We start from the raw sequence: 13,631 nt of genomic DNA, 5'->3' as shown, positions 1-13,631 counted from the left end.
AGATAACTGCAATAAGTGGAGTAAAGTAGAGAGAGAGAGAGAGAGAGAGAGCGTGATCTGCTGGGTTGGCGAGTGCGAGTGTGATCTGCTGGGCTGGTGAGTGCGAGCAATTAAGCAGACGCAAATGTGCGACATGCGGGGTGCTCCTGGCCCAACAAGGCGACAACGTGGCCAAGCCATTCAGAAACCTGTCATGTCGCAGCCTCATCAGTGCTTGACAGGATCAGCCTCGTAGCCGGGCGGCGAGTCCTTTGGGGAGCTTGAGTAGAGGACCTCGTGCTCGTCTTCGCGGACATCGGCGAGGGGCTCATACTTTTTGCCGGTGGGGGTCTTTGGGTGTGCGCTCTTGGTGCTTCTTGGGCCATTGCCGCCGCTGCCGCCCTGGCCCTCGACGTCACCCAGTGTTCGGATAAAGTCGCCAATCTCGCGCTCGACGTCGTGGTTGACGGTCTTGGCGTACATATCAGCTTTGGAGGGATCGCCGATATAGCGAATCTCGACAACGGGCCGGCCGTCGCCGGCAACCAGATGGGCGGCCTCCTCAAGAGCCACCTTGGCCTGGCGGATAAAGGGCAGACTCAGGTAGAGGGCGCCCATGCCGCCGATGAAGAAGCAGGGCACCAAGAGCGAGTTCTCCTTGAAGTGGATGTAGGCCATCTGGCCCAAAACGCCGCCAACGAGGAAGCCAAAGAGCAGCGGGACATGCACCTTGAGCCGCCAGATTTCAGCGTGGCTGTCTCGGCGGCAGGCCTGGCCGATGATGTTGCCGATATCGGTGATGATGCCGGTCATGTGGGTCGTTCTGACGGCGGCCCCCGAGTAGCTGGTCGCCAAGGCGTTCTGGAGACCACAGGCAAAGGCGGCGCACCACTCGCCAATGACGAGCTCCCGCTTGAGGAACATGAAGCTGCCAAAGATGGCGGCTGACTCGATGAGCAGCACCACCCCATAGCCCTTGCCGAGCTGGAACTTGTTGTCGCCGACGAGAAACCCGCTAAGGAACGAGCCAAACATGAACGACATGATGATGGAGCTGACGAGGGACAGGGTGGTGATGTCCCACTGATAGAGCGAGATGGCGATTCTCGAGACGTTGCCGGTCAAGTGCGAAACCGTGACGGAGTAGACACCAGCCAGGGTGACGACGTTGATGAAGCCGGCATTGATGGCGAGCAAGGTGCCGCCAAAGACGATGGAGTAGAACTCCCTTGCCGCAAAATTGTTCATTGCAGGCCGACGACAAGACAGCGCACAGTGTGAAGCAGAGAGGCGGAGGAGCCGACGGGCTTGATGAATCGATGGTCAAGTGGGGAACGAAGGAGCCAAGGCCAAAGGTAGCTGGATAAACGGCCTGCGAGCGAGCAGCAGGGTGCGGGTGCTGCCCACCCAGGTGTCGTCGCCGACCAGTGGCTGCAGATTGCTGGCGATTGGGAAGGACATATGTCGAGGCGGATGTGGAGCATATGTGGAGCAATATGTCGAATCGGCTGCTGGACGGCGCCTGAGCAATCGCTGCCTCAGCAGAAGGGAGAGACTCTTGCTCTCGATTGGAAGCAGCGTGTATTGGACTGGCTGATCGACGGGATATGCGGGCCGGTGTCATCAGGGCAGCGACCGATCTGGCTGGGACTGCCCGCGCATCGCAACACATCGAATTGCGACATCGGGGCAGGGGGAGATAGCGGTTCTTGAGTCTGGACGTGCCGCCAGCAGACAAGGATGCAAATTTGGCTGGCGAGGAGCCTTGTTGGCCGGAACTCCTGGATGAGGCTGAGACAGGCACCGTGCGAGGCGGGCTGCGGTTGGTCCCTGGCAACTGGATCGACCAGGACCGCACCAGAGCCGCACCAGGGACGGCAAGGCGACGCGCAACGGCCCTGGTCGGAGATCGCGCTTGTGTGTGTGTGTGTGTGTGTGTGTGTGTGTGTGTGTGTGTGTGTGTGTGTGCTCTCGCTGCGGTCTCGGTGTACTCTCGGTGTGCTCTCGGCGGCTTGCCGAGAAGACCCCTGTTCGGAATGGGCCGCAACTCTGATTGGTGGCAGCCAGCGGCTCTGATTGGCGGCGGATGGCAGCACACGCCACTCCCGCAGCACGCCACAGCGCCCTGCCACACTCCACAGGCTCCACACCAACAACACCGGTGGCGCCCCGCAGCAGTCCCAGCGCAGCCCCACCCCGCCGGACAGCAACAACGGCCTTCCCGATTGGGACCGCCGCACCGCCGCCGACAGCGCCCGCCCCGTCTCGCCCCGTCTCGCTCCGTCTCGCTGCAGCGAGAAGCGCTCTCGCCATTCCCACGTTCCCAACGCGGGGCGATACATTTCGTCCTCTCCATCCATTCATTCACCCATCCATTCGTCCATCATCATCATCCGCACTGCATCAGCGATATCGATCGATCGACACCGCCGTCAGCGATAGCACCGCCATCAGCACCATCAGCACCATCCACACCGCCATCAGCACTATCGACACTATCAGCACCGCCGCCGCCGTTAAACTCGCCTTACAATCGCCGTCCGCTCCTCCACCGGTGTGTATCCGCCCGCGCAGCCGCCCGACTTGCCTGGGCTTGCTTGTCTGCCTTCTTGTGGACTTGCTTGTGGACTTGCTTGTCGATTTGCTTGTCGATTTGCCTGTGGGATTGCCTGTGGGATTGCTTGTGGGATTGCTGCCTTGCGTCTCGCACGGGCCTTGTCGGTGCTTTCGGTGTGCTGTGCTGTCTCGGCGCTGTTTGCCCTCGTCTGCCCGTCACCTCCACCCCCCGCCCCGGTCCGCCTCCGCCTCCCCTATAAGTGCCGTCCCGACCCGGTCCCGTCTCCCTCCTCCCCATTCCGCTCGTCGCATCCCGTCCCCCCCCCATTTCCGTCGCCTTCGTCGGCCATCCATCGCCTTTGCCCGCCCTTTTTCTCCCGACGCGCCCGACGCTTAAATACCCTTGCCATGTTCTCTACCTTCGTCCAGTCGTTCCAGAAACTCTTTTCGCCCGTTGCAATGCCCTCCCTCGAAGAACAGTACGCGACCCTCAAGGCCCGCTTCGATGCTGCCGGTCAGGGCCACCTCTTCACATACTGGTCCTCGCTGACCGACAGCGAGAAGGCTCTGCTGATCGAAAACCTCAAGGTCATCGACGTCGAGCGCGCTAATGCCATCTTCAAGCGCACCTACGGCAAGCCCGAGGAACAGCATCCCAAGATCGACCCCCTCCCCGCCGATGCCGTCGACTCGACCCTGTCGGCCTCCAAGGAAAAGCTCGATCACTGGCGAGATCTTGGTCTGCAGCTCATTGCCGACGGCAAGGTCGCCGTTATCCTGCTGGCGGGTGGCCAGGGTACTCGTCTGGGCTCCTCTGCCCCCAAGGGCTGCTACGACATCAACCTGCCCTCCAAAAAGTCGCTCTTTGAGCTCCAGGCGCAGCGCATCCTCCGCATCCAGGAGATTGCTGCCGCCCATAAATCCAAGGCCGACGGCAAGGAGGTCATTGTCCCCTGGTACGTCATGACCTCGGGCCCCACCCGCGCCGCGACCGAGCAGTATTTTGTCAGCAACAACTACTTTGGCCTGAAGAAGGAGAACGTCTTCTTCTTCAACCAGGGTGTCCTGCCTGCCTTCACCTTTGACGGCAAGATCTTCCTCGAGAACAAGTACACCCCCGCTGTCGCCCCTGACGGAAACGGCGGCATCTACGCCGCCCTCCGCAACGAGGGCGTCATTGCCGATCTCGAGCGCCGCGGCATCCCCCACGTCCACGCCTACTGTGTCGACAACTGCCTCGTCAAGGTTGCCGATCCCATCTTCATTGGCTATTGCGCCTCCAAGAACGCCGATTGCGGCGCCAAGTCGGTTCCCAAGGCCCATGCCCACGAGTCCGTCGGTGTCATCTCGCTGCGAAACGGCAAGCCCGGCGTCGTCGAGTACTCCGAGATCCCAAAGTCCTACGCCGAGCTCACCAAGCCCGACGGCACCCTTGTCTACAACGCCGGCAACATCGCCAACCACTACTACACCACCGAGTTCCTGAAGCGCGTCGAGTACATCGAAGCCGAGCTCGACTTCCACATTGCCAAGAAGAAGATCAAGCACGTCGACCTGGCTTCTGGCGAGTCCCAGAGCCCCACCACCCCCAACGGCGTCAAGCTCGAGCTCTTCATCTTTGATGTTTTCCCCTTCACCCAGCACTTTGCTGTCTTCGAGGTTGCCCGCAAGGAGGAGTTCTCGCCCCTCAAGAATGCCCCCGGCTCCAAGGACGACAGTCCCGAGACTTCCCGTGCCGACATCCTGAACCAGACTGTCCGATTCGCTACCGCTGCCGGTGCCAAGGTTGTCAAGGGCGAGAAGCAGGACCAGAACGACATCCCCGTTCTCGAGATCTCTCCTCTCGTCACCTACGCTGGCGAGGGTCTCGAGCGCCTGAAGGGCGTCACCATCACCACCCCCTATATCATCAACTCCGAGGCTGACATTGCCCGTCTGCTTGCTTAATCATGTACTGTTTTTCCTCATCACATTTGCATTTGCATTTTTTAGAGCTCTCGTCTCATTTTTCACCATGTGTTGGGGAGATGGTCCAAGCGGAGCAATAATGGCCTGGCCCTCCCTCTCCCTTCTTCCCTCCATCGCTCTTTGCATCGCTCTGCTCTGTCTTTCCTGACCGGACGAGAATGAAGGTGGTCATCAGTTGGCTTTTGGCTGGCCCTGCCTCCCGACAGTGTATGCCTCTGTGCCCTCCCCTGAACACACACTTCCATTGAGCTGAACACGCCTGAATACAGCATTCCCGTAATGAAACGGACACTCCGATTTGAGCAGGGACTGGTGTTGTTTGCTGGGAACTGAATACACCCACCGACTCATTGCAACCATGGCCAAATAGTATGTCCGAGGAGACCGAGGCTGTCATCGCCTTTGGCGATGTGTCATGGCGCCAAGGCAAAGGCCATGCGTCAAGTCCCATTTCCCCCTGAATTAGGTGTTACCGCATTGGTACATTGTCAGGGAGCAAATGTAGCCGTTCTTCATGATCTGTCAGAAAAGATCAAGCAGTCGGACCGGGCTCATTAGAGCGACTCCCTTGTGGCACATCTAACGGCATCCTATGGCGCTCCAAATCACTTCACCCTATCACTATCGCAGCTCCATCACAGCTCCATCGCAGCTCCATCGCACCATCGGAGCGGGGCAGAGCTCGTGCATCGGACAAAACTCAAGTTCAGAGCAGTATAGGTCATCAGATACCTCAAAGATCAGTCCCTTGTATCCATAGAACGACGTTGCTCCAAAGGGCGTGGTCGGCCCGCGGTCAAAGATAACCGGGTCGCCGAGAGGCTCGCCGAACGCCTGGAGAATCTCGGTCCACTGCAGCCGAAACATACTTTGTTAGGGAAGCTCTCAAAGACGCAGCTATATCAGCGATCGAGGCGGGAGGGCGTGCAAGCCATCGCGGGACCAACACAACAGCGCAACACAGCTGCGAGTCAGAAGCGGCGATAGGAATGCTTACTGTAGAGTCCGATGTCACGTTCTGAGCCTTGCTTTCTAGTATTTGTGCGATTCCCGGATCATCAGTTGAAGGAAGAGGACAGGTGGCGAGCCCACAGACCAGCCAATTTCGGTCATCTCAAATCGATGAAATGGCCGGAGCCAGGCCGCCTGCCACCCCCAGATCGATCCGATGCCACTTTGACACGAGTCACGTACCGCTTGCGATTTCAAAGTTGCACTTGCGATAGCTGCAAAGGCAAAGAGCCATGAGCTACGTGTCTTTGTTTAACACGGCAGCAGATTCGCCGAGCGGCGATATGCAGGCAATCCAGCACCGGCGCCATGATGTCGTCGCCTACACCGTACTATGCCACTCACCGGTTAAAGTCGTATTGGCCGGGAAAGTTGGTGTGGAAGGCAAATTTCTTGACTGTGTGCGTGTATGTGTCGAAGAAGATGTCGATTCCCAGGAGAAAGTCTTGCAGTCCGCATGGAGATGAGTGAGTGGATGGGCGAGTAAGTAGTCGGCTGCGGTTTGGCTTGCAGCCCCGTAGACATGAAGCAGTCGATCGCTTACAGCTCCAGATGTAGTACTTTGAAGGACCTGGCAGAGTGGCAAGCGAAATCGCACAGACATGTTGTCATAAATGATTGTCAGCATCAAGTCGTGTCCGCGACAATGGTGGCTTCGTCGGCCGGGGGCATCCAAGCATGTGTTCAAACAAGCGACGCTTCCCTATCGGAGAGCCGTGCACAATCACGTACGCTGGAATCTTTGCTCTCTGGCCCCGTGGATATTCATCTTGTCGTCTTGCTTGAAGAACGATACCGAAGGCCGACCAAGTTGGGCGAGCACATCTTGGCTCATGCAACCAAACTCAATCGCGCAGGCTTTGCGGGTGAAAGTGACATGCGTTCCCGCCTGGGAAGATGGCCAAGGTACGCCATTAGCTCCCCTCCCCCCACAAAAGTCAGACGAACTTGGTATCAGCAAGCGACCATGGCTTTGCGGAAGAAAAAACCTCAGCGCCTCACCTTGATGACGAGCTTCTCAGACAGAACGTCGCGTGAGGCCAGTGCTGGAGGCACAGCGCGGGCCCAGCTCTCGCCCTGGTATATGTAAATCCGGTTGACGATGGGCGTGCTTCCATCAGGCAGCGAAAGCGGAAGATCGTTGGCTGCACAAGCAGAAGATACCGTTGGTGATGGCAAAGACGGAATGCACCCTGAGCACCGACAGTCCACAAACCGCAGTGGGGCTGCCGGGGTAGTCAAGCAGTTGCGATGCTATCGCAACTATTGGCCGCATTGCTCATCTGCCAGGGCTGCTGCTGTGCAGGTGATGGATGGGTGGCCTACTTTTCTTTGTTGGGAAGTACTTTTCTGGTATCGGGAACAGGAACGATATGCCCTGGGGATGAAATCGGCCGCGGGCCTGTATCAGTGTGCCTTCGCCTGCATCTGCAGCGAGAGCTACGGACCATATCCTCGACTCTCTCCCCGAGCCGCCGACAGGCATTCACCAGAGACGATGTGGGCGATGCCATGGAAACCAGCGGACTTACCGGGTATTTGAGCGAGTAGCGATAGTCGGCGAGATATTCTCCGGGATTTGTCGGGCCAAATGTCTTGTAGATCAGAATGAACGTGGCAAGATGCTTGTTGGAGCTGTAGAGGAGCCTTCGGTCAGCAGGACCGATCGTCGCATTTGGCGCACTGACAGCCAAGCTCACCTGAAATCGATTGACTTGTAGGTCAGTCGCAGCTTCGAGAATTCATACAGTTCGATGCACTTGAGTCGCTGGAGAGAGTTTGAAAAGTGCCAACGAGGTCAGTGTCGGCGTGACGAACGTGTGCCATCCAGGCATGCATGGCCCCTCTACGAGCCACAATACCGCAATCGAAACGAGGCGATGGGATGCAGCCACGGATGCTGACCTGCGAAACGGGATCGATTCGGAAGCAGATTCCGTTGTCAACCAGGTCCAGAACGATGTCCACTCCAAGAGGGCTCTGTCCGAACGAATCAGTATCCGTGCCAAGCAGAGTGATTTTCCGACCGAGTTTGCAATGACTGGGTTAACATCGACCGATCCTGGGCCATGATGCGATTCTCGACGGAGGAGGCTCGCAGCAGCCCATCCCGATGAATGGCAGAATGCCACAGTGCCGCCGCTCCTCTTTGCTTCGATGGCGCATTCATGGAAGCTCTACTGACCGTGTTGCTGTACTTGAAGTCGGTTTTGACGATGCATGGTTCGGTGCGTATGGCGTTGATCAGCATATCCATTGGCATTCCTGCGGTGGGAGTGGCCCGGGGTGAGACGAGGATGCTGACAAGACCGATGGCTGTCCTTCTGGTCGCCGCTCCGCACTTTGATATATCGGCAATGCAGCACCAATGGAGCTACGAGACGCTGCCTGATGAACGGCCGATCCAGGCCCGGGCCATAATGACGATGGCCCCGGCAGTCGCCGGGCGGCCGCGATGATGAGACGCCTGCATTGTCCGTACCAAGAGCGAACGGGCCGGCAGCCCTTCCAGGCTGGATGGCGAGATTCAAAGGCGACACTGTTGGCTCGGTCATTTGGAGCGACTGACTCGGGGGTTCGGTTCAAAGCTGGCTTTCGAGGAGCGGGGGATGTCGAACGGAAGGGCGAGGCGGATGCAGATTCGCAGGCGGATGGATGGCAAGCAAAGATGCAGCCAGCTGGCAGACGGCCTCTGGCGGGCTGTTGGCCACCCAGCGGATTCGTGGAGCAGTGCGCTTGTGAGGCGGACATGGGCTGGACAACCGCATGGCTCGGCCCCAAGACAGCGACGAGACCGCTTGGAGCAAGCATATCGCACCGACACATAGACGGCAGGGGGGAGGCCGTAGATGCTCAGTCGTATCCAGGCATTGCCGATCCTGCGGGCAGGCGGCGGCGGCGCCGCATGCCAATTCGCATGCTGTCGGGCCGCGCAATGCCTGGGCCGAAAGTCCCGCCCAAACCGATCTTGGTCTGCCGTCCATCGGCTCGCTCGACATTGCCTATCCCGGGCAAGAGACCTCCCTCGGGACCGCTGGCTCGAGACGCACTGCCGGGACCGGTCTCTTTCTCTCTGCCCCGACCCAACTCAGCTCAACTCAGCTCCAACAACCCCCACTGCTCGCTCGAACGATCCAGGCTGCTCATGGCTGACCAGGCAGCCGCTCCGCGAGCCTACTCCTCCCGCATTCCGAGACTCAGGGGTGCCCCGGTCTCGCCAAAGGGCAACCATAGACTCCAACCCTCTGAGCCCGAGAGCCGCAATGCCGCCTCAAGTTCTGGGCCATCGCACGTCCGTGCCGGCCTCGCTCGAGCTCGAAACGAACCCGAGTCCTTTGGGCCAATGTCGACTGCCAGCGACTCGCCCTTTGCGCAGATGGCGACGCATATTCACGCCAACCAGTTCGGAGGGAGGCTGCAGGGCCTCGAAAATGGCCGGATTCGAGTGCGTCCCGCATCACCGATGAACTACAAACCCCGCAGCCAAAGTCCCGAGCACGATCCGGCCGAGCGGCTCGTCCACAATATCCGCGAGGACGAGGCCCTGCGCTTCGCCCGGCCAGCACAAAGCCGCTCTCGACTGCGAACAGCCAGCGACGAGGCCGACCCGGACCAGAATCAGCGGACAACAAGCAAATTCGATCCTCTGGTCTCGGGGTATGGGTCGGCACCGGGACCGGTGGCTCCGCCGGAGAGTGATTTTCGGTCGAGTCTGGGCAGCAGACATCGTCACCCAAGATCGTCACCTCCCCAGCCCGAATACGTCTTTGTTCCCCCGGCCGCACCCAAGTACTTCCTGTGGGATAGCACTCCGATCGGACCACCGCTGGATCTTTCTCGAATCGGGCTGGTGCCGGAGTCTGTTCGTGTGCACGCACCGTCGATCCAGAGCCTCAAAGCCCGCTTCTTTGGTGTCCAAGGGGAGCTCGGGTTTCTGATCGGGCGCACAGTCTCGGACTACCTGCAAGATGCCCCAAACTCGATCCTGCTTCTGGACCGCTTCGACGCTGGGAAGAGGATCTGGAACGGCCAAGACAGCTTCATTGTGCCCAGCATGGTCCTGCGCGACGATATTGTTGTCAAGGTCACCCGGGGCGAATGCGCCGGATCGGCAGTTGATCACCTCCGGGTCGTCGGGGCCAATGAATACTATTTTCTCCTGAAGGTATGCACCCCACTTGTTATCGCCGCTTGATGGAGAAGACGGACGTCCGCATTGGACGATAGGTCGGACGACGGTCAGCAATATCGTCAGGCACTGATGCGGATGTGTTCTCGATCAGCTCTTTGAAACCTCGGTCCACCAGCCCGAACCTGGCCCAGCCCTGAGCGGATTAGTTCCAAGCCTGATTCACTGCGTCAATGTTCGAGACGAGATACTTCACTTGTCGTGTAAGCCACCAGCGTGCGTGGATCGCTGAGCTCTGCGACTTGCGAGTCCCAGCCGGCTGGCCGGCCGGCGAGTATCCTTGCTGTGATTGCGTATCGATCATTTGACGAACCCACCAGATGCTTTCAGTCCGAATGCCCGGTTGCTTATATCGATTCTGTCTGTGGCGCTGCGGTCATTGAGTCCTCTCTCCCTGCTGACTTGACAAATTGTTCTCGCGAACCACAGTCCGTCTGCTGCTCCCGGTCGTCAACTTTCGCCTCATGCCCATCTATGCCCTCCGACTGGTCCCTACAACATTGACATCTCGTTTGACTTCCGGGGAGCAGTCGGACGAACTATCGTTTGGGTACTGACTCGATCTCGGCCAAGTTACTTGTTGCGCTCTTGGCTGCGATGTACTGGTCTTGGCACTAACCGGCTCTTCGGCCCGCATGTGCAGCTATGTCACAATCGACCAGGCCCGCCAAGTGCTCCCGCTCAGCATGAGCGATCCGAAACTCGGCAGCATGCCGCTTGTTGGCATGTAAGACCGAATACCTTCATTGCTTGGCTCGACCCGGCGTGCCATCCACTGGGTGCATTCGCGATGCATCGCCGCTATGCGCTGGATATCTGCACACGTACCATGTCTCTCCAGCTGATGTTTTTGTTTATCATCATGATACAGCTGGATCAACCAAATCCCGATAGACAGCCACCAAATCTACCAGCACTGTATTCACTTCATCAAGAACACGAGCTTGAGGTTCATGGAGACCGGTCGCCCAATCATGTTGATCGTGTCATTCGAAAAGCGGCCTAGTGGCACAAGGTTTTGCTTGCCCAAGTTCTATGAGTGCGTCTACCAGGTGGGTTTGATTTTGACGATTGACTTTGGCCGCAAAATCCTTGGCCCGGGCTGTATCGATCGTTGACACGGAATCGGTTCGACGGAGACTCTCTGGTTGCTCGGTTGCTTGTGTGGTTGTGCTTGTTTGACTATCTCCTCGTTGCTTGCTTGCTGGATTGGCGTCTTGACGCTTGCATACATCGATAACGCTTGGTGCACCTGCAGATCAACGACACCCAGCCGCCTTTCCGCCCCTATGGAGGCGACATTCAAATCGAAATCGACTCAATGGAGGAGCAATCCCAGCACTGCGTGATGGAAGTCAATCCGATTCTTCCGGCCTCGGAGCCTGGCTTTGTCGAGGCCATCCGAGACATGTTCCAGATGTGAGCACGAGCATTTGTCTGAGTAATGCAGTTTGTGTGTGTTGGAACGGGAGAGTGAATCAGCTCGCGCACAAACTAAACTCTACCTGTCGCTGCAGTAATCTTGGACCGCCATCACCGGTCGCCGTCGAGCCTGTCTTGACCTCAAATGCACTGGTTGGTGCATCAGACTCACCCGATCAATCATCTGAAACAACTGCAAGTCGAGGAAGGTCGGCGGCATTTGCGACGCCAGATGCACACGGCTCAACGCAAGTGAAGGACGGCTCCTCCAGTCCAGGCCGTCGAGATAACAGAGAATCATCAATGGATCGCAGCGCCGGTCAAGACGACCAGAGACTGGATCACAGGACCGTCCACGTCGCAACAGATGCGTCTGGTCATCTGGACTCGATCGATATCACACCCAAGGGAACGGCATCTGCAGCAGCTCGCACCGATCTTCCTCCGCCTGCGACGGCAGCCAATGAAGCCGTGCTGCTCCAGCAACAGATGTACATTGCTTATCTCCAGCAGCAAATGGATATTATCCGGTCGCAGCTGTCCCTGATGACGATGCCGGGACTTGGCGCTGGAATCCCCGGCATCGGTTCCGGGATGCCTGGGATGCCCGGCTTCGGCATTGGGCTCTCTGGACTGCCAGGCGCGATCCCAAGCGTTTCACCGATCGGCACGGCGTATGGCATGATGCCAGCCTCCGTCCCTCCGACTCCACGGCCGCCTCCTGCCGAGTCAAGGTGCACAGTAGGGACAAACACAAGCCTGGTTTTTGAAGCGACAGCTGTAGCCGGAGCAACCGATGGACGTCTACCCGAGGATGCTGTGACCAGCCGGAGTGGCCAAAGCGGGCCCGCCCAGCCGCCACCGGGAGCACGGACGGATGACAAGCCGCCGCAGGATCGTGGGTCTGAGCAGAGACTCGGCTACACCACCGAGGGCGATGCCGGCCTTGTGATTGCACCGACGGAGAGGTTGCAGATCTTTGATCATGTACGAGGCAAGCATGGCGGTTTCACACTCCCACCCGACACCGGAAGCAACTATCGCCCGTTTTGGGGGATCGACGACATACATGACCAGCCGGCCCATCTCAAATCATCCACCTCCAAGGACACTCCAGCAGACCTTCACCTTTCCGAAACAAGGTTTTCTGGCAACAACACCAGCTCTGCTGTCATCGACAAGACCCAGGACCAGTTCCAGGATCTTTCCCACATCATCCGAACCGTGCCTGCTGACCTGCAAGCCAAGGGCCGCCACGAGGCCATCGTGCCCGAAGCCGATCTCGAGCCGGACGACTTTGAGCAACTTGACTCGAGCTTTGAGACAATCTCGGAGACACCTTCTCCGGGACACGTCCCAAGCCCGCTCCTGGGCACCAACGGCCGTGGGGCACGACAACAGCAGCAAACTGACTTGGCCCGCGAAGCAGCCTCCGAACGAGATGTCGACGGTGGGACGCGGTTCCATTCGAAGTCGCTGGCGCTGGACCCGTCGATGGATGCCAGGGATATCATCGCTGGACTAGCAAGCCATCCAGAGGAAAGCTTTATCTTTGTCTGTGACAAGCCAGAAGGCGCACAGGCTCAGGGAAAGGTGAGCCATGGCAAGATGCAGCGCTGGGCGGGAAGCACAAATGAAGAGGAGCTGCGGGTGCTCGGTGGACCGGGTCGACTGGCAGAGTATTGGGACAAGTGGTTTGTGGCCTCATGAGCGTGGGATCGCAAGCATGGCCCGGCTCCCTTGCCGCGATAACCACCGATCATCGATCATGTCGACTCATCTGGTGGACGGCTGGATGCTTGATTTCAGCCCATGAACGAGGATAGAACTGCATCCATCCAAAATGGATCCAACGCGGTGGTTTCAGCAGGGGACGCCCCGATGGCCACGGTGCCCTCTGTCCGAACTCGACGGCTATACTCCGAGTCGGACGACGACGATGATGACAGCGACGATCACGAGCCTTTCTCTGCCGCGACCCTTGAGTATCTTCAAAAGTACGGGCTCCTGACCCCAGGCTCTGCTTACGGTGCCCCTGCGGGTGATTCGGTGAGTTGCAGGGATGATCTTGCCGATCGACATGTGAGGGGCTGCTGTTCGAGTGATGGCAGCTATGCTGGGCAGCCCTGTATGAGCAAATTGGTGATCGAGCAGGTCATTGTGGATGCGATGGGTACACACCCTTGTGAGTGTGCCACGAGTTGCTGATCGAGTCTTCTTCCGACAGACCAGCGAGTCCGATTCGTACAACGATTATTCGGCACGGCCCCGGCGACGCACGGCGTCGAGCTCATAGCCATGCGAGAGCTGCCCGACCATCTGCGGCTGCTGGGCAACGGGGCCGAACCGATGCGAGGGATCCGAGTATCGATTGTGTGAAACGGGACATTCAGCCTCGCTTTCGTTGGCCACCTTTTTGAAATTGCAGACCAATACACTCTTTCGCTGCTTCCAGGTCATCTGCGGTACTGATGTCGCGAGCCTGATTCAGCAAAATCCTGAGAAT

The 13,631-nt window shown here is 58.4% G+C and overlaps 4 protein-coding genes across 4 annotated transcripts; 2 read left to right on the top strand and 2 right to left on the bottom strand.

The window, feature by feature from the left end:
• Positions 1 to 83: 83 nt before the first annotated feature.
• BJ171DRAFT_500861 (uncharacterized protein) lies at positions 84 to 1,204 on the bottom strand. The gene has a single exon (XM_053110617.1). The coding sequence runs from the start codon at positions 1,021 to 1,023 to the stop codon at positions 208 to 210; it is 816 nt and encodes a 271-aa protein (XP_052967670.1). The 5' UTR covers positions 1,024 to 1,204; the 3' UTR covers positions 84 to 207.
• A 515-nt stretch (positions 1,205 to 1,719) lies between these two features.
• BJ171DRAFT_474087 (nucleotide-diphospho-sugar transferase) lies at positions 1,720 to 4,482 on the top strand (the record flags this gene model as incomplete). Its single annotated transcript, XM_053108727.1, has 4 exons — positions 1,720 to 1,898; positions 2,121 to 2,298; positions 2,387 to 2,533; positions 2,965 to 4,482. The coding sequence occupies 4 exons, from the start codon at positions 1,720 to 1,722 to the stop codon at positions 4,480 to 4,482; spliced, it is 2,022 nt and encodes a 673-aa protein (XP_052967669.1).
• A 27-nt stretch (positions 4,483 to 4,509) lies between these two features.
• Positions 4,510 to 8,069, bottom strand: BJ171DRAFT_615043 (uncharacterized protein; the record flags this gene model as incomplete). Its single annotated transcript, XM_053115322.1, has 14 exons — positions 4,510 to 5,022; positions 5,236 to 5,355; positions 5,501 to 5,535; positions 5,698 to 5,729; positions 5,860 to 5,959; positions 6,059 to 6,085; positions 6,247 to 6,403; positions 6,517 to 6,659; positions 6,841 to 6,892; positions 7,047 to 7,149; positions 7,215 to 7,282; positions 7,420 to 7,494; positions 7,700 to 7,779; positions 7,997 to 8,069. The coding sequence occupies 14 exons, from the start codon at positions 8,067 to 8,069 to the stop codon at positions 4,966 to 4,968; spliced, it is 1,122 nt and encodes a 373-aa protein (XP_052967668.1). The 3' UTR covers positions 4,510 to 4,965.
• Positions 8,070 to 8,462: 393 nt separating this feature from the next.
• BJ171DRAFT_500857 (uncharacterized protein) lies at positions 8,463 to 13,592 on the top strand. The gene is made up of 9 exons (XM_053110616.1): positions 8,463 to 9,679; positions 9,798 to 9,906; positions 10,133 to 10,253; positions 10,347 to 10,430; positions 10,575 to 10,755; positions 10,962 to 11,122; positions 11,221 to 12,718; positions 12,935 to 13,174; positions 13,353 to 13,592. The coding sequence occupies exons 1-9, from the start codon at positions 8,660 to 8,662 to the stop codon at positions 13,419 to 13,421; spliced, it is 3,483 nt and encodes a 1,160-aa protein (XP_052967667.1). The 5' UTR covers positions 8,463 to 8,659; the 3' UTR covers positions 13,422 to 13,592.
• The last annotated feature ends 39 nt before the right edge of the window (positions 13,593 to 13,631 follow it).

Source organism: Polychytrium aggregatum (assembly GCF_025602895.1).
Source record: "Polychytrium aggregatum strain JEL109 chromosome Unknown BJ171scaffold_14, whole genome shotgun sequence".
Lineage (NCBI taxonomy): Eukaryota > Fungi > Chytridiomycota > Chytridiomycetes > Polychytriales > Polychytrium > Polychytrium aggregatum.
This window is presented reverse-complemented; position numbering and strand designations above follow the sequence as displayed.